The sequence below is a fragment of the Saccopteryx leptura genome, chromosome 9 (assembly GCF_036850995.1).
Source record: "Saccopteryx leptura isolate mSacLep1 chromosome 9, mSacLep1_pri_phased_curated, whole genome shotgun sequence".
NCBI classification, from domain to species: Eukaryota; Metazoa; Chordata; class Mammalia; order Chiroptera; family Emballonuridae; genus Saccopteryx; species Saccopteryx leptura.
Genome location: NC_089511.1, coordinates 4,917,832 through 4,937,082, shown reverse-complemented (window position 1 = coordinate 4,937,082; position 19,251 = coordinate 4,917,832). Strand labels below are relative to the sequence as shown.

At 57.3% G+C, this 19,251-nt stretch overlaps 1 protein-coding gene across 2 annotated transcripts in view; it reads left to right on the top strand.

The window, feature by feature from the left end:
- The first annotated feature begins 5,643 nt into the window (after positions 1–5,643).
- ZNF423 (zinc finger protein 423) overlaps positions 5,644–19,251 on the top strand; it is a 315,642-nt gene continuing 302,034 nt past the window's right edge. Inside the window, exon 1 of one of the 2 annotated variants that reach the window (XM_066349996.1) lies at positions 5,644–6,007. In XM_066349996.1, the coding sequence (XP_066206093.1) occupies positions 5,968–6,007 (40 nt within the window). In that variant the 5' untranslated portion in view covers positions 5,644–5,967. The remainder of the gene's footprint in view (positions 6,008–19,251) is intronic. The other variant, XM_066349998.1, reaches the window with a different exon arrangement.

Genomic DNA, 19,251 nt, shown 5'->3' with positions numbered 1-19,251 from the left:
GCTTCTCCATAGACTTGACGCTTCTTCACAGACGTGATGCTTCTCCATAGACCTGATGCTTCTCCATAGACCTAGAGCTTCTCCACAGACCTGATGCTTCTCCATAGGCCTGATGCTTCTCCATAGACTTGACACTTCTTCACAGACGTGATGCTTCTCCATAGACCTGATGCTTCCCCATAGACCTGATGCTTCTCCATAGACCTAGAGCTTCTCCACAGACCTGATGCTTCTCCATAGACCTGACACTTCTTCACAGACGTGACGCTTCTCCATAGACCTGATGCTTCCCCATAGACCTAGAGCTTCCCCATAGACCTGATGCTTCCCCATAGACCTGATGCTTCTCCATAGACCTGACGCTTCTCCATAGACTTGACACTTCTTCACAGACGTGACGCTTCTCCATAGACCTGACGCTTCCCCATAGATCTGATGCTTCTCCATAGACCTAGAGCTTCTCCACAGACCTGATGCTTTTCCATAGGCCTGTTGCTTCTCCACAGACCTGATGCTTCTCCACAGACCTGACGCTTCTCCATAGACCTGACGCTTCTCCATAGACCTAGAGCTTCAAGAGAGCAGAGGCATGTCTGTTTTAAGGGAACACAGCAGAAAGAGGGACTGGTCAGGGCAAAGAGGGAGTTTGCAGTCATGAGATTGGCATCTCTCTTAATAAATAAGGTTGACCTTGATGGATGACGAAGGTGGGAGGCAGGAAGGGAGGAAAGTGAAGGCCTGGCAGCCCCCGGGGCCGCGTGGCTGCTGTCTGGACCAGGCTGGCAGCGTGTCCTAACACGAACTCCTCAGGACACCCCCATGAGATCCATGCTATCTGTATCCCCACTTTGCAGATAAGAACATGGAGGCAGAGAGTCCTATGCTTGAGTTTTTCTCCAGTAAGGTCAAGATGGGGGCAGAGGCCAGTGTGGAGAGGTCTGGATTGGAAGATGGATCAGATTGTTTTCTAAGCCCGGCTGTGATTGCCCACTTCAGCCCTTTGCTCTGAGCTGTGACAACTTCCCCTCTGAATCATCCAGCTTCTCTCAACCCCAGGCCCTTTACACACACTATTCACTCTGCCTGGAACTCTGACTCCTTTTCCCTCTTCCAGGCTCTCAGCCAGACCATTACGGAGACCTTCTGGGGTTTTTTGTTTTGTTTTGTTTTTACCTTATTCCCACTACATGTTTCCTTTTCAAGATTGTTTAAAACTGTAATTAAATAATTATTTATGTGGCCATTTATTAAAAGTGAGCCTTCCCACAACAGAACAAGCTCCAGCACGGAGGGCCTGGGACCATTATCCATGATTTCACCCTTCCAAAGTAGGCACACAGTCAATCAATAAACGTCCAATGAACTAATGAATAGAGGAATGGACTTCTTTCCTGGGGACAGCCTGGGGGGTGGGGGGAGGAGAGGAGGATTCGATCTTCCCTCCCCAGGATAACTGTTCCTTATAGGCCATGGTAAGTTGGGAGAGCGCGTGACTTTCAGGTAATAAAATGGTAAACAGAAGTCACAGATTTAGATTGAGTATAACTGAGCACCACTCAAAGTAACTGTATGTGTGCGCGCGTGTGCATGGGTGTGTGTGGATGGGGAGAAGGCGGAGGCGGTCATTGGGTCACTTATGGCGAAGCGCCCCTTGAACTCCCCTGGGGCCTCTTCAGGGATACTGGTTTCGAGGCTGCCAAAGGAACCCTATTTCATTTTGCTTCTTGATCCTACCTTATGTTCGCGGCTCCCAGCGCCTCCTGCTCTGGGTGACACCTGCTTCTTTTTGAAACTCAAGGAAGAAGCCTCACCCACTGTGTCTGGGCCACATCCTGAGGACCAAGCAGAACTGGGTGGGGAAGGCCCCTCCCCCTGCAAAGTTATGACCCTTGGAAGGAAGATGCCCACTGCTATGAGCATCGCCTTATTTGTCTCCAAAAACCTCAGCTTGTAATTTCTCTCGCATTTATGTTGGTGGCTTCTCACAGTTCGTGCAGCCCCTCCCCTGGAGAGGACAGCTGAAGGTCACAGGGGCCTTGGCCACAGGGGAGGGGCCTGAGCCCCTGGCTGCCTTGCTGGAAGCAAGCATCTGGAGTATAAGATGCCACCTGAAAAATGACCTTTTCTCCAGGTCCCAGGACACCGGGCTGGTGAGAAGCAAGGCCCAGGCGGCAGGGCCGTTTGCTCTGCCCTCAGCTGGTGCCCCCTGAGACCCTTTCAAGTAGGAGCTACTGGCTATTGGCTGCTCTGGAATTTTCTGTAAAATAGCTTTTTATTTTTTTCAAGAAAGAATTAAAAATGAAAAATCTTCAGAGAAAGCCGAAGAGAGATGGGGCCCAGGTCCAGCTCTCTCCCACCTGACCGCCACTGAGCTGGGAGACAGCAGCCCGGCCCTGCGGTGGGGGCGGGGTGAGCGAACACGTGGGACTGCCACCGCGAGGGTCCAAACAACTTCGTGCTCTTGGGACCTCGGCCTCTGCGGACTGGTTCGGGACAGGCTGCTGCCCGCACCATCCCGTCACCCCCACTGGCCTCTGGGCCTTCCGCAGTTCCTTGAAGTCGAAGAAGGGCAGCGCTGCCCCGCGATGCCCCCTTTTTCCTCCAACACACCCCTTCCCCCCCACCGAGCTCCCTTTGTCTGCCCCCTCTCTGGGCTCCCGGCTGGGCACGATCCGAAGCCTCCAGCCGCAGAGAGCCTGGGCGGGCCATCGGGGGCTGTTCTCCGCCCCCCTCTCTAGGAGAGGCAGCCCACGGCGGGGGCACCCCGGAGCCGAGGCCAATCACCCCCCTCCCCCAGCGTGTGCCATCTGCCGCCTGTCAGCCTCTCTCCGCGGGCCACGATCCCAGGCGCCGGCGGGGGTGGGGGAGCTGCTGATTCCGCCCCTCCTTCCTGGCTCCTTCCCAGGCGCCTCGCGGCCTCTGCCCTCGCTTTGGCCTTCGGCACCCCCTCTCAGCCAAACCCCGGCCATCGCAGAGCTGCAGGAGGTGGCTCCCACTTCCTCCGAGAAGGCCGAAATGTTGTACACTCTCAGATGCAAGAGATGCAATGGGCGGTGACCTGGGTGTGTGTGTGTGTGTGTGTGTGTGTGTGTGTGTGTGTGTGTGTGTGTGACAGCTTAACTTGGGGAGGGGTTGACCCTCAGGTCCTGCGTCTCAGCTAGGGGACATCTCTGTCCTGGTTCTGGCCCCCCTAGGGATCCTGGCTCTCTGTCTCCCGCTGTCAAGGTGTACGGCTCGGCGTTGCGTTTTGCCGGTCACCCGACTAGACCCCAGAGACTGCCTTGAGAGCGCAAGCTTGTCCTTCCCCCAGCCCCACTGCCAGCCTTTCCCCGCACTGGCGAGCCCTCGCTCCCTAGCCACGGGGATGCAAGGTGGCATCTGCCCCAGCAATCAGCTCAGCACCGGGTCGGAGCCCGCCGGCCCAGAGAGGAGAGCAGGGCCTGGTGGGACTGCGGGCCGGGCTGGCCAGCGAGCGGGCTGGGGAACGGCGGAGCGCAGGCGCCCTGCTTGGGGCGGGCGCCGCTGCCCGGTCGGCCCCAGCGCGGCTCTCGGCGGGCCGCGGGTTTTTCCGTGAAAGGTTGCCCTGGGTAACTAGTCTCCGAGGGGACACAGCCCTCCCCTCTCCAAGTGGCAAGTTATCGATCCGTGAGATTGATAACCCCCAGCGCCGCGCTGCGCACCCGCTCGACTCTCCCAGCTCCAGAGCGAACCGGCCCAAGGTGGCGCCACTCGCCCGGGAGGGGGGCGACGTCGGGACCAATCCTCCACCCTAGACCTGGCCGCCTGCAGCTGCTGGGGGAGGGGAGGCTTCAAAGAGTCGGTTTAGGGGAGCCTCCTGGGGCCGACTTTTCCTAAGTCTGAGCCCTTACCCCGCCGGGTCGGAGATCGAAGCCTCTGCTGGTCGAGAGCTCCAGGGGGCGCGAGGCGCCCCCTGGTGGTTGGGGCAAAACTTTGTGGAAAGTAGGGCCAGTTTCTTTCGTCAGCCTCTGGGGCAGGCACTGCTATGGCTGTGCTTTGTAGCTAAGATCGTCCTTTGTAAGTCTTAAATTAACTAAGGCTTGCGCAACCAGACGCGGGAACCCTACAGATGCTTGTTTGGGGGGAACAGAGTTAGCCCAGTGGCTTAAGAAACTGTGGACGTGAGGACCCGAAGGTCTTCAAACACTGACCCGTGGACAAAATCCGAGGGAAAAGCCAGGCCCAGGGAGAGATAACTCGTGTTTGTGGGGCATAGTTGGCGGAGGTGGCAATACTGGGACGATTCACCCCCGTTTGGCTCTCCACCCTCCCTCCACTTTCTGCAGTATGTGATGCTGATACGTCTGGGCGAGTTTGACTGCACGCGTGGGCCGCGTGCCTGTTTCCTCCTCCCGCCCCCGCTGCCACCAGCGCCCGAGTCAGCGCCCCGCGTGCCGTTGTGGTGTCCGCGCCCGCGCCGCGCCGCGCCGCCGCTGCCGCCGTGGTCCGGGTTTTGCGGGCGGCCGGAGCTGTATTTCCAGCGCTGTCCATCGCTCGGTGCTGTTGGCCCTCTCTCCGTCTGATCCGAGCCGGAGCAGTGCGGGGCGCCCCACGGGATCAGAGCGCTCCCCCGCCGGGACTCCGCTCCTCACATCCTCCTGCTGGGACCCGGCTACATTTCCAGCCAAGCCTGGCTTTATTATGTGTCTCTGCAGTGCAGCCCCAGCAGCCGGATCGGGAGGAGGAGAGCCAGCGACCACAAAGAAGACAGGAGCGCAAGGGAGGCTGGCGGGCGGGCCGGCGCCGGCTGGAGCGCGGAGGAGCCGGGGCGCAGCCGCCGCCGCCGCTGCCCGGGAGGACGGGAGCCCAGCCGCCGCCTGCTCGTCCTCCTCCTCCGCCGCCGCCGCCGCCGCGGCCGCCGCCTCCCCCCTCTCCCAGCCCCTAGCCCATGGAGGCAGCTAGCGGGGCCGGCGACTTGGCACCGGCCTGGGGATCGGCTGCGCGCCGCGCGCTGAACACCGCAGCCCGAGGGCAGGCAGCGGCGGCCCGGCGCACGGGCTGAGCGATGCCCGGGGCACGGGCGCGCCTGCCCGCCACCGCCTGAGCGCCCCCCGCGCGCCCCTTCCTCCTCCGGGGGGCCGGCGCCAGACCGAGCCGGGAGCCAGAGAAGGGGGCGTGAGCCAGGGGCCCCCGAGCTGCGGCTTCTGAGCCACTGCAGCCGTTCGAGCCCCCCAAGTAGGCTGAGTTGAGGGATCCCCTCTCCCCATCCATCATAATCTCCAGACCAGGCGTTTGGGCATTTTTTAGCCGTTAATATTTATTATTTTTTTTGTGCGGCAGGGAATAATTTGAAGCCTCCCCCCCCCCCCCGGGAGGTACTGAGCTTCCGTGCTCCCGACCGCCTCCCGGTCTCCTCCCCCCCTGAGACCCCTCGACTCCAGCCCTGTCCCCCCTCCTCAGATGGGTTCATTGTGAGCTCCGCACCGGGCTGCGTGGCCGGACGCCTGCAAACTTTGCACAAAAATCCGGCAAGGGGCGGAGGAGAAGGAGGAGGAGGGTGAGGGTGGCGGTGGGGTGGGGGAGGGAGGGAGGGGGCCGCAGGGGCCGGGGGCCGGCGGGGGGTGGGGAGGAGGAGGGGGGCGGCTTTTTTTTTTTTTTTTTTTTTTTTTGCATAACTCGGCTCGGCCGAGTGGCCTCCGGACTCCCCGCGCCGCTGGGACCGCCGCTGGGACCGCGAGCCCCCAGCTGCCGCATTGCAACAGGCAGGGCCCCGGCGCGCCCCCCGGGCCTCCCCCCGCCCCCAAGCGGCCTCGGCCAGCCTGGGACGCCCCCCCCAGGGAGGCTGCCCCGGACCTGTGAGCCGCTCCCCGCAGCCGCCGACCCGGCTGCAAAAAAAAAAGTTTCCGAGAGGCAGGCGGAGGAGAAGGGGGAGAAGGGCTACCCGGAGCGGCGGGGGGGCGGCGGGGGGAGCCGGCCGCGAAGGGCGACGGAGCGCCGGGAGCCCCGGACATGTCCAGGCGGAAGCAGGCGAAGCCGCGCTCGGTGAAAGGTGAGCGAGCGAGGCCCGGCGGAGGCGCGAGCGAGCGCGGAGGGAGGGAGCGAGCGAGGGAGGAGGGACCGGCGAGCGGGCGGGCAGCCGGGGACCCGCGCGAGCGAGCGGGGAGGAGGAGGCGGCGGCGGAGGGGGAGGCGGAGGCGGAGGGGGAGGAGGGAGCCGGCGGCCGGAGGCGGCGGCGGCGGCGGCGGCGGGGGCACGACGCGGACCCTCCCCGCGCGGACCCTCTCCGGCCCGGCGCCGGCGCCGCGGTGGGCTCGGGCCTGGGGGTGCAGCGGAGGGGCCCTCGCTGCTTCCTGAGTGCCAGCCCCGGGCCCGCGTGGCCAATCAAGGGGTGCGGGCCCGACTTGGCGGGGATTGCGAATCTCGGCGGCGGCGGCGGCGGGCGGGCCGGCAGGAGAAAGGAAGAGGCGGTGAGGCCGGACGCCCGGGAGGCCGGCAGCTCGAGGCTGCTCGCTCCGGGCCCCGGGCCTCGCTGCCTTTCCTCGGCCCTCACCTTGTCGCCCCGGACGCCGAGGGCGGCAGGCGTTGCTTGCGCGCGCCCCGGCCGCCGGGTGCCCCCTGGCCATGCTGCGCGCCCGGCTCAGGCCCCCGCACTTCCTGCCTCTTCCACCGAGGCCAGCCGGGCCGGGAGCCTCCGCCAGGAGTTCATTGTCTGAGCTGCGCTGCGCTGGCGGGACGCGGGTCCCCAGGGGAGCGCAGCGACCGCCGTGTGCGCCCCTCCGTGGAGGTCGCCCAGGACCCGCCCCGCGCACCCGCACCCGCACCCTTGACACCCAGCCGGCTTCCAGTATGGGTCCCCGGAGTGCACACGTTTGTGAGCGCGCGCGCGCGCGCGCGCACACACACACACACACACACACACACACACACACACACACACACGCTACACCCCACGCACGCGCGCTCCTTCGTCTCCTTGCTTTGCTTTCTATTTCCACCGAGGGCCCCCAGCTCGAGTGGGCCCCCGGAGAGCAGAGGCCCCCGGGAGAGACCGTGCTCTCCTGAGCCCCTCCCCTCCCCTTCTCTCTCCACTGACTGGCCCCCTCAGGCCTCGCCTGAGGCTTTGTCCCCACTGCAGCCCCTTGGTGGGTGCCCGGCCGCCCTGGGAGATCTTAGAGGAGGGAGAGGTTGATAGCAGCTGGGTCTCTGGAGTCAGAAGTCCCGAGGCCCTTGTCTTCTCCCGACTCCTCTGATGACTTCTGGCCCAAGCCCAGTTTTGCTCTGAAAAGTTCATTTCCTGGCGGCCTGCGAGCGGGTGTTGGGGCCCAGCTCCCTTCCTGCCAGCCTCACTCCTGGTTGGAATGGCTGGGACGCAGTCAGGCAGCCAGGGCCCTGAGACACCCGCCATTGCGACAGCCCCAGGAGATTCCCACTGTCCCTGCTCAGCAGAGACCCACCCTCCCTGTCATCTTAGAAGCAGACCAGCTCAGTCCAAACTCTCAGCCGCCCTCCTGCTGCCTGTCCTCTCTTCCGTGGAGAGAAGTTGCTCTCCGGCCTCTCACCCTGTCAGACGTCCCAATCCGGGACAGCCTGGCCTGCTCCATGGAACTGGGGGTCTGGAGGGTGTTCTGACCGGCGGACAAGGAAAGCAGAAGAAAGACCCCCCCCCCAAAAGGGGACAGGAAGACAGTAGATGTTTGTCCTTCTGCTGAATAGAAAAAGGGCTCTGTGGTTTGAAATTGTATTTGATTTTTTTTTTTCTCTTTCTCTGGCTCACTGCTCACTACTTGAAGAGGCACTTAAGGTGGCCCAGAACAAAATGTAGACTCCGAACCTCTGGTTGGGAAAACAGTTTTATTTAACTCGCCCGTTGAATTTGTGTTAAATCTGTGTGTAGAAGCAGATTTTTTCATCAAGGAAGGTGCAGAGCTTACCTGCATCCATGCATGCCTCCCAACGTCCTTTTTGTATTTTATTTAAAAATTAAAAAATATATACTTGTCAATTTTAGAGGGAGAGGAATGGAGAGAGAGAGAGAGAGAGAGAGAGAGAGAGACATTGATTTGTTCTACTTATTTATTCATTCACTGGTTGATTCTTGTATATGCCCTGACCTGGGATCGAACTGGTAACTTTGGCATATGGGACAACACTCTAACCAACTGAGCTACCCAGCCAGGGCCCAACCTCCTTATTTTAGAAGGTGAGACACAGAAAACAAAGGTAGAGCCCTTTGCAGTGAACAGATGGGTAGGTAGGTGGTTCCAACTTGCCCGAACCCAAGTCTAAAACCGCTCTGTGCATCTCTGAGGAAGACTCAAGATTTGATCGTCAGCCTTTCATGAAATGCGCCTTGACAGGACTTAAAATGAGTGACCCTCTCCAAATGCGTATGTGTGGATGTGTAGCAGACACTTCAAGCTAACTGATGGAGGCGAGGCCGCAAGCTGGGAACAAGCAAGATCAGTGTAGGCATGTTTGAGAAGCGTCAGTGTCAGCCACACAGCACAGTGCCTTTCTGGCCCTGGAGTCTGACACCCTCCGTTTCCCCCTGTGCTGTGCTCCATTGCCTTTTCCCCGAAGCGTTACAACCCTTGCCTCTCACCATTTTGCTTTTTATTCCGTCTACTGGGGTGAATAGGGTAGATAGAGATGTGGCCACTTATCAAAGGAGGAATTAAGAGAGAAGATAATTTGAATAGATAAAGAGTTATAGCCGGTGATGGATTTATTGCTTTTCAAGAACTGACCCCTCCCCCACCCCCACTTCTCAAGCAATATTCAAAAGTGTGCGCTTGAGTGTGGACAGCTCCACACCAAGCATTTGAAACGGCAGGTCTTCACCTTGAAAGATGCTTGAAGGTGCTTCTTAAGGGACAGGGGTGCTGTTTAACATTTTTGTTTGTTTGTTTGTGTTATTTTCTGTTGCCTCCACTGCTGCGTGTCAGGGCTAAGGTAGAGGCATTGTGGACTTTCCTGGTCGGCACATTCTGCTGTGCAAGTCGCCCGACTAATTTGTCATTGATCTCGGAAATGTGAAAGCCCGTCGCGGGGAGGAAAGACAGAAATATAACGGTATCTGACAGAGGCTCAGAAAGTGTGATTTGAAAGCACAGGCCTCGCTGCTCTGAAAATCAAACGGGCTTCCCGGGGGCCGGGTGGGTTCACGTCCCACTCACGGGCACAGCCTCCTTTCTGGAGTGGGGGTCACTTGTCCCCTGGGATGTCTGCGTTTTTTGTTTTTTTTTTGTTTTTTTGGAAAACCCAGCAAACGGGGAAGGGAGCCAGGGCAGGAAGGCGAGGTGGGGGGAGAGGACAGTCTCATTGGTTTTCAAAAGCCTTGTGATTTTCTTTTTTTAAAACAACCCCAAACCATGCATGTTATAAAGGCACATTTTTCTGACCAGTTTTCCCTCCCTACACCATTCGCCCCCCCCTTTTTTGTGTCCAGGTGGTGTGGTGGGGCCGTGCAACGATTTGTTCCCTTTTTAATAATTTTGGCCTCGTTCTGGGGGCCGTTCCCGTCACATCTCACTGATGTTATTTCGGCTGATAATACGTGTCAGGTTGTTGGCTAACCTGCCTCCCTCCCCTCCTACTGCCTCCTCAGATCCATGAAACCGCCTCTTCACTTATGCGGAAAATTAACACATCTTTTCCCCAGCTTCGGCTTAAAACTTTGGAATCATTTGTAATACTGTCAGTTTTCTCTGTCTAGCAACAGCCTGTTAATTACAGTTCTTCATATTAATTAGCTGTGAGGCTGTGTCCACAGCCCCCCCCCACACACAACCCCAACATCCAAAACTACCCCTAGTGCCTTTTCTCTGTGCTGCCCTCCCCATCTCAGTCCTCCCCCCCTCCTGCCAGCTTGCGGCTCCTCAAAAGTCCATCTTACAGATTTGGTGGTCTAGGGACTTGGAAACAGTGTAGCTCGCCGCTGCCCGTGTTTCCATGGAAATAATTGAGATGTAATAAATAGAGGCGTTCTGAGGTTACAGGTTTCTTGATTCAGCTGAGACCATATACAAGTGTAAATTGTCGAGATTTGTTTGGCTAAATGTACATGATCTTGTAGGAAGGGCAAAACAAATCCTTTAGCTTTCCATGTGGAGTGGGGCAGTTGACACTTAATCCTAATATTTAACCCCCCCCCCCGCATGCCGCTTTCCTCAATTAAGTCCCCCATTCCCAGCTTTGGAAGGGGACTGTCTCACCCTCGGAAACATCCTTTATGTTTGGTAATTGCTGTTTGTAGATTCTTCTGCCTGTTTTCTTGCAAAAACTAAATAGGGGATAAAATAAAGGTAACCCTGTGTGCCTCTGGCAGGAGGCCCCTGCTAAACATTGAACCGTCAGGTGCATCAGAAAGGAAGAGGGCAAGGTGCCGGTGACTTTGCAGTCATCCAGCCGTCGTTTGGTGGAACCCGTGAGCCCGGGCCCTGCCGTGGGCTGCCACAGCGTGTGAGCGAGGGAAGGAGTGGGGTGGGGCGCAGGAGGGAGCCGGAGGGCAGCCTCTCTGAGCACGGCGCTCTGGCTGGGGATGCAAGGCCGGGGGTCTGGTTCAGTCTAACAGAAAGTTGCAATAATTGCTATATCGGTAGCCAACTCTGAAGCTGGTGGCTGTGGAATTCTTCCCCTGATGTCGGACTTAATAGTCTGGCAATTAGGGGCATTGATTTCTCTTAACTGTTCATTTGGATGTGTAAGTGCAAGAAGCAGCCTGCCACCGAGGCTGGTCGTGCACGCGGGCGGCTGCTTGGCCCTCGGAAACAGGCTGACGCAGGTGGTGGAGGTGGCGTTGGTGGGAGAACGGGACGCCTCCGGGGCAGTGTCGTGGCCGGTTTCCTCCTGCTTTAAAATTTCTGCCCATTTTTGCAGTGACATGAACAGCAGCCCTTGTTCAGATACTGTTTAAAAATAAATAACAGCGTCCAGTTATGTCTGCACACTGACAGCATCCTTTTCTGCTGCAGGTGTTTGTAGAGTAACATCTCTCTATTCAGGTGACTGGACCCTCTGCGTAATTTTGGCAGGTGGTCTGTTAGGGACCAGAGGGAAACGCCACAGAACACCTTGGCTCTGAGTTCCAAAGGGACCTCCCCCCTCCTCAGCAATAGTCTTTGACTTGGGGCCGCCTAAGCCAGTGGCTCTGTCCAGCCCCAAAGATGTGTGGGGCATGGCCTGTGGGGCCCGTCGGCAGGCTGGCAGACTCTGATGTCAGTAGTTAGCAGAGTGTGTAGATAATGAGCTCTTGCGAAAACTAGCACCTCTTAACTCCCTGCTCCTGGACCTGTGCAGGCGGGCGCCAGTCTCTGACAGGCAGGCATCCCCAAACCAGTCTGGTGGGTAGCAAGCAGGGCATGGCCAGCCTCCCCCACCCCAACCCAGGGCCCCACTGTTTTTCTACCCAGGTGGAATGGTGGGTGGGTTTGGTTAACTCTTTGTTTGGCAGAGGTGAAGATGGATTTACCCTTTCCCAGACCTTGTCCATGGCACACTAGTGTTTTGTTTTGTTTTTAAATATGACCTTCGTGTCTTGAAACCATTTGTGGTAGGGGTCAGGGCTCCTTTCTTATCTGTGGGCCTAGGGTAATTACAATAGAAGAATACCTCAGACACCGTAGGGGGGCTCTCCCTGATTGTGGGTAGCCCGGGAAGACCACCATGCACCCTTGGCTGGTGAATTGGGCAATTTCTGCAAATTCCTGTCGCTTGCAAGGGCATTTTATACGTAAACATGTTAGAGGGTCATCAGAGTAGTTTTGTACCCAAAATGGACTAATTAAGCCTGGGTGGGCTATGTCCCGCCTGAAGTTTCAGCCCCCTGGCTTGCCGTGAGAGAGGTGGGGTGGAGTGGAGTTGGGGGGACATGCTGATGGAAACTTTGGATTCACAGCTTACCCGCCGGGATCGGTGGCAGCCAACGAGTGGGGTTGTACACTCAGTAAATAAAAATACTTTACCTCTTTCAAGGAGTGCCAATTAGCTGATTGCTCTGTGCGGCTGTCTTGAAGGAGAGCGCTGTTTCACCTATTCTTGTACAAAGGTTTGATTTTTAATGTCTTGTGAAAAGGATTCTCTTTGTCTTGATTGATGTCAGGAATAAAAGCATGATGGTAATATCCCTTTGAAAGCTATTGTATTGTCAGCCCTGGCTGACAGCGGAGGGCCTCCCAGTGTTATAGATTAGCGCTGTGAAAACACTGACATTCCCTTTGTTACGCTGCTGTTGTTCTAACTGGCAAAGTCAATTACACAATGTGAGCTCGGTTACCCAGTTGACTTTGGAAGTAGCAACGTCTTTCATTCTCTTCTTAAAGATATAATTTTCCTTTGTTGTTGTTGTTTTGTTTTCTTTCTTTCTTTTTTTTTTTTTTGGCCTTCCTTTCTGTGGCATCCCTCACCGCCACACCCCCCCCCCCCCGCCAGCCCCCACCATGTGTTAGCTAGGCAAACACTCTGGTTTCAGCTGTGACAAGTCAAATTCAAAGATTGCCACATCATTATCTCTGAAGTCTTCTGCTCACTCACGTTTCAGTGGTTTCTTATTGATACAGTGACTACAGCAGAGCTGGGATATGTTAAAACACCCGTCAGATGAGGTTACCGGGTTGACCATCTTTTATCAAGTGCGTTGTTCTCTGGATTTGGAGTCCTTGGGGTTGGGGTTGGCAAGTTAAAACAGATTTTTTCCTGTAGACTCTGACTGGGACTGAACCAGGTTCCTGGGTGGATGGGAACCCCAGCAAATAGTTTTTTGTTCTTGTTGTTACGGGACATTATGAGCATTCCTATCTCAGAGGCTGGAGCTGTCGAGTTTAAGGACTTGGGACCCCCGGATGGCATTAGGCAGGGGGAGAGAAGGGTCTCACAAGGGAACCACGGAAGCCGCCCTTCTCCCGTCGGAGATGGCGAGTGCGAATTATAAGGTGCTTCTAGTGTGCCTTGTACCGGGTGGGCGCCCTTGGACTCAGGAGTGACCCACATGCCGGCCTAAGTGTGGGAAGTCCTGCTTCTAAAAGAGAGACATGCCTTGGAAGGTCCGAGGCTAGAAATGGTCCGGGTGGATGTTTTTTATTTACCGCTCCCCTACCCCCCTCCATTTCTGCCTTGCCCGGAAAGGTGAAAGCCTACCTCTCCCGAGTTCTCTGAACCTGGCTGCCACAGGGGCAGGCTGTCTGAGAATGGGCAGGACGCGGGACAAGGAGACCGCTGCCATTGACTCCGGGTGACAGGGACCCGTCCTGAGACTTGGTCGGAGGACACTAAGTGGGGTGGGCCCTGAAGTTGTTGTTACGAACCACCAGACAAGAGCCTGTGTTCACCAGCAATTTGTCAGGACTAATTTTGTTTTTCTCCAATAATTGAAAATTAATGTCTTGAAGTGAAAGCAGATGTTCATGTCATCTTCTGAACTGGGATATAAAATGGGGCTCTGTGGATGGGCTCACTCGGGTAACAGCAGCGTCCCTCACGCCGCTAATGGGGGCGATGGGCCTGATGTCGCCGGAGGCCCAGGGCTTCGGGGATGAGAGAGGGAACAGTTCCCGTGGGCCTGTGTGTGTGTGTGTGTGCTCGTGTGGGTGGGTGCGCCCAGCCCTGGGAAGGAAGGCTTGGTGGCAGCATTCCCTTTTGAGGGAGAGTGTGCAAATAAGCATCTTTCCGTGGGGTGCGAAACTTGGAGAGTGCGTTGTTTGGAATGCTCATTTTCCCAAGAAGTGTTTATTGAGGTAATTCAAGGCACCGCACTCGGAAGGGTGGGGAGCCTTGATTTGGGGAGAGGGTGGGTTCGTCCAGACCACCGGGTCCTCAGCTGGGTGTTCCTCACCGTCACCTGGAGTGAAGCTGGTTAGAACCGCCGGTTCCGGGGCCCGGGTGCTGTGGGTGCTCACCTGGCTGGTCTGGGGAGGGCTCGGAACTCTCCGCCACTCTGCCGTTCTACAGGTTGGGGTCAGATGTAGGTAACCCTGCATCTGCCCTCTTAACCATTCTTAAGTGTACAGTTCAGCGGCGTCAACTAGGTGCCCACTGTTGGGCAGCCGTCACCACCATGATGGCCCACCTCTCCTCAGTACCTGGGTGGCGGTGGGGCGGGCGTCTCAGCCTCCCTGCCCCGAAGGCCATCCGATTCGAGGCCGGCATTATTCTGGGTAGAGCGGAGCAGCAGAGGCTCAGACACTGAAGGGGCGCTCCTGGGAGTGTGGGGGTGCTTTTCCTGGCTCTCTCGTGGGAGCAGGTGGGATGGGTGTGCTCAGAGCTGAGGCAGAGATAGGACCGCGTCAGTCCTGGTGGGCGGGGGGCCGGGCGGGAGGGAGGCTTAGAAGCCTGTGGACCCAGTGACCATTCTCAAGATGAGAACGTTCCGTTCTCTCCAACGTCCTTGGGGACATCGTTTCTCTGGAGACTGAGGCCGCTGGCAGGGCAGATCCTGGGGTGGCCCCCACACCTGCCTGCCAGGACCCAGGTTGGCCCCGGACTCTCTCAGCCCCGCACGCTGCTGGCTGGCTTGTCTGTGAGGAAGACAGGTGAGAGGCGGCTGTTCTGGGGTGGCCTCTCGGTTGCCTTGACTTCCAGCCCGAGAGCGCCGGCCAAGCGCGCTCTGCGGGTCCGGGTGCCGCAGACTCCCGTGCCGCTGTCCTTGGAGCTGCTGGGCACCTTTGCTCCCCTGCTTTTTCTCTGTAATTGAAATGTGCCCTTTCGTTACCTAGGCATGAATTCTTTTTTGCAACGTTGTCATTCCCTGTCCTGCTGTGAGGTTTATCTCTTCTGTTGATCCTAATTAAATAAAACATACTGTTCACCTAACTCCTGTTGCACTGAATTTTACCTGCCTGAAGGCAGTGATGGCCATCTGGGCTTGGTTAGGGAGCAGGACCCGGCTGGCTGGTGGAGCTGGCGTGGGGGAGGGGGGGACTCGAGGCTGCCAGCCACATCCAGGCTGGGCAGACCCCCTTGGCCTGGGGCTGCAGACCTTGTAGCTCTGGTTCCTGAAGCAGAGATGTGGCGATGTCCCCAGCCCCCTGGGGCTGCAGCGCTGAACTTGGGGGAGAGCAGAGACAATCGCCAGCTCTAGAGAGTCCCCGGGGAGAGGGGAGGGCGGAGAGTGGACCCCCAGGGGCGGAGGAAGGATGGAAAGAGGGTGCAGGCTCCTGTCACGGGGGTCTTGACAGACCAGTGCCCGGGACAGGTCTGCGGATGCCCTGTGCCCTCACAGAGGGACTGGCCGGCCAGGGCCCGGCACGCGTGTCGGGAAGATTCGCACCTTTACTTTTTGCCTTTGAACTTCTCAGAAGCCTGAAGGCCCTGGTTTGGGAAGGAAACATGGCGGTCACTTCATTCCAACTCTCGGGGTGTATCTGTGGCGCCCTGCGCGTCATCCGGCCTGGCCGGGCACACCTCCGCGTGCGGGGAGCTCACGATCTCTGTAGCACACCTGTGTCTTTGCAGCTTGACCTGCCCACGCGCTTCCTCCCACGCAGCTGCCGCCTGCCGCCTGCCGCCTCTAACTTTGGTGTGTTGGTCCTGGTGCTGTCTCCTGGGGGCCACGGGACTCAAACCCGCAGGCCCCAGAGCAGCCCTGTGCGGCGTTGGCCAAGCCAGCCTACCCAACTTGCTCGTGGGGACGATTTCTTTGCGTGGGGTGTGGCTAGTCCAGCGGGCTTCCAGGACCCCACGCTCACTCGTAGGTGGCCTCAACCTGGGTCTCTGGGTCCTTGTGTTTCAAGAGGATTTTTTAGTGAATGAGTAAATGTGTAAACTGTTGGGGGGGGGGGGACAAATAAACGGACCAGAGAGTGAGTGAATGGCGAGGAAATGACTGATTTGTGAGCGCATGCGGTCCTAAATGAAGGAGCAAGCGAAGGAAGGCATGACGGGGTGGGCTGACAGTGTGTGTGTGTGTGGGGGGTGGGGGCATAGACCAGCTTTAAGGCCTGAGCAGGACGTGCAGCTGGCCACTGGCGTCTGTGACGGTCCCTCCTCAGCCCCTCCGCCGCCCTTCCGGTGTTCAGGAGGTGAGAGCTGCCCCAATGGAGGCTGGGAGCCCCCACGCCGCTCTGGGGGGATGGCTCGTGCGTGCCCACCGTCCCTCTGCTGCGAGTGTCACTGCCACTGTTCATTGAAGGCTCTGGGCCCGACATCGTGCCGGATGACGAAATGTAGTTTTTAAAGGATAAAAGCGATGCAAGGTTTTCGTACTAATTGTAAAGAAAAGAGAACTTTTAATTGACTAACCCGTCTGACCCCCACCGTCTTGCCTCATTGCAGAGGGGACCTCAGACAGTACAGAACTGACCCTCCCTGCTCGGAGCTGGCCAGGGCTCCGCAGTCCAGCCGAAGTGACCTTCAGGGCCTTCCTCCTCCTGTGGGGTGTGTGTGTGTGTGTGTGCCCCTGAGCAGCGTATGTAGGAGTCAAGGGTGGGAGAAGCACGCAGGAAGGAGAAACCGGGATGTGTTTGCAGGGGACCTGCCACTGAGACAAAACTCAGCATGAGAAAGAAAGACCCCTTTGCCTTGTGGAAGGTTGGAGTAGAGATCTGACTTCTCTCGGAGGGGAGGACTGCAGGGGTGAGGGCACCGTGCTCTGTGATCTTGGGCAAGACGGCTCCCTCGGTGGGCCTCAGTTTCCCTGTGTGTGACCCGGGCTGGAATGGGTAGAAGAAGGGGAGAATACGAGAAGCCAGGGCTTTCAGACACTGCAGGCTGGAACGATGTTAGGTCTTTCCCCGGTACTTAATTGAAGTGAGCAGTTCACAGAGTGAGGAGTCAGAGGAGGCAGGCCTCGGGGGTGGTCCTCTGTCTCCCCCGGCTCTTTGCAGGGTGGAGGGGAACGCTGGACACGAGATGGGGCGAGGGCGCATGACGGTGACCTTGGTATCTCTGTCTTCAGATGTCTGAGAGTTCAACCTGTGGTGGCCCTGGCTCCTTCGGCTGCCGAAGCTTTGCCTGGTATTGTTGGAACAGGTGCCTCCGTGGCCCGGGGACAAAGTGGGCGGAGAATGACCAGGTTCCACGTTTGCCCATCCAGAGCCAGCAGCCTGGCCAGCCCCGATCCCCGGGGGAGGACACACGGAGGGACGGTCATGACCCAGCACTTGCGGGGCCGGCCCGGCCTGGCCTTTCGCTCTCCCTCCGTGTTCTCCACCCCGGTTCCCACAACAGCTCTCTGGTGATCGCAGTCTCGCAGGTGCACACACCGGGGGCCCAGAAGGACCCGGCCCCGAGTCACAGGGCTGGGGGCCGCAGAGCTGGGGCTTAGTCCAGGCCTTGTCTAGCTCCGGAGCCCAAGTCTATAACCATTACCTTTATTTATAGCTGCCTCCGCGGCCAGAAAGGACAGCAGAGAAACCCGGGCCTTCTCCAGGGGCTAGAGAAGTCCCCGGACTTGGGGCTAGGACACAGGGCCATAGGCACAGGCGCCAGAGATCTGTCCCGCTCTCACCTGGATGTGAAACTTGCCTCTTGTCTCTCTGTATTCACATAGTTAAAAAAAAAATGATTTGTACATCTTTAAAAACAATGTATTCCCCGCCCCCGCCCCGAGATAAACACTGTTACTTAGTCACTTTCCTTGCAGACTTTTTCTGCAGTGCGTGTACACAGAAGCAGATGTGTGTATGCTCACACACATCCTGTGAAACCTGGATAGTGTCATGTACTGCTTGAGGACACTTGCTGGCTTTTGCTATTGTCACAGTGCTACTGTAGCAGCGAGCCGGTTTCCAGTCTTGGAAGCACATTAGTATCATCTCAGGCATTGAAAGAAATAACATTATTTGGGTCTCACCACAGACTAAATCATCCAGAATCTGTGAGGGTGGGGCCCAGTTCCCCCCTCCACCTTCTTTTTAAAGCATTTTGGTACCGCAGGTGTGCAGCTGGGGTCACAAGACCGTCAGTCTGAGAGATCCTGTCGTGTTCGCGGTAGTCGAGACCGACTCCGTATCCGTGCTGTTACAGAACGGAGGCGCCGGAGCTCATGTACAGGCCTCTGCGGATGGACACTTAGTGGCTTCCCCCCCTTTTTTTCTTCTGCTGTTATAAACAGGGATGCAGTGAGAATCCCCGTTGATAAACCGTTGTGTTTCTTAGGCTAGGTCCCTAGAAGTGGAATTGTTAGGTCAAAGGGCAGTCGCGCGAAGAATGTGTGAGCTGCATTTCCAGGTTCCCTCCAGGAAGGGTGTACCGATTTCCCCTCAGTAATAATGTGCCAACGCGTGGTTCTCCGAGTCCGGCCACACAGGACGTGCTCTTTCCCCTGTTCCTCCTCTTCTTCCTCTCTCTCCTCCTCTTCTTCCTCCCCCACCCCTTTCTTTGTGTCAGTCTGGCAAGCAAGAAATAGCTCATTGTTTTAATTTGTACTTTCTCGATTACTAGTGAGGTTAACCATTTTTCTCATGTTTATAGACCATTTTTATTTCTTTTTCAGGAAGGGGCATTATAGTGTGTGTGGAGCTTGGGGGGGTTGGACTTTTTCTTCCCTCAGCTAGTTTTTTTTTTTTAATTTTTAAATTTATTTATTCATTTTAGAGAAGAGAAAGAGAGAGAGAGAGAGAGAGAGAGAGAGAGAGAGAGAGAAGGGGGGAGGAGCAGGAAGCATCAACTCTCATATGTGCCTTGACCAGGTAAGCCTAGGGTTTTGAACCGGCAACCTCAGCGTTCCAGGTCGACGCTTTATCCACTGTGCCACCACAGGTCAGGCCAGCTAGTTCTTTAGTCACATCTTTTTTTTTCCATCCATCCATCCACTCACTCACCCATCCATCCATCCATCTATCTATCCATCCATCCATCTATCCATCCGTCCTCCCTTCTCTCCTTTTCTTCCCTCCTTCCTTCTATCTTTTCCCTCCCCTTCCCTTCCCTTCCCTTCCCTTCCCTTCCCTTCCCTTCCCTTCCCTTCCCTTCCCTTCCCTTCCCTTCCCTTCCCTCCCCTCCCCTCCCCTCCCCTCCCCTCCCCTCCCCTCCCCTCCCTTCCCCTCCCCTCCCCTCCCCTCCCCTCCCCTCCCCTCCCCTCCTTTCCCCTCCCCTCCCCTCCCCTCCCCTCCCCTCCCCTCCCCTCCCCTCCCCTTCCCTATCTAAATCCGGACTCTCTCACCCAGGCCAGCCAAACCTCTTTGCCAGGGCTCCGAGGAGGATGCAGTGATGAACCAGGTGGAGGCCATGCTCTCAGTGAGCCCACAGTCTGAGGAGAACATAAGATCTTAGCCACAGGACCAGACAGGACAGCCCAAGACGGAGGTGCAGGCTGAGGGCTGGGAGAGGTTGGAGGAGTTACTGTTGATAGGGGGGGAC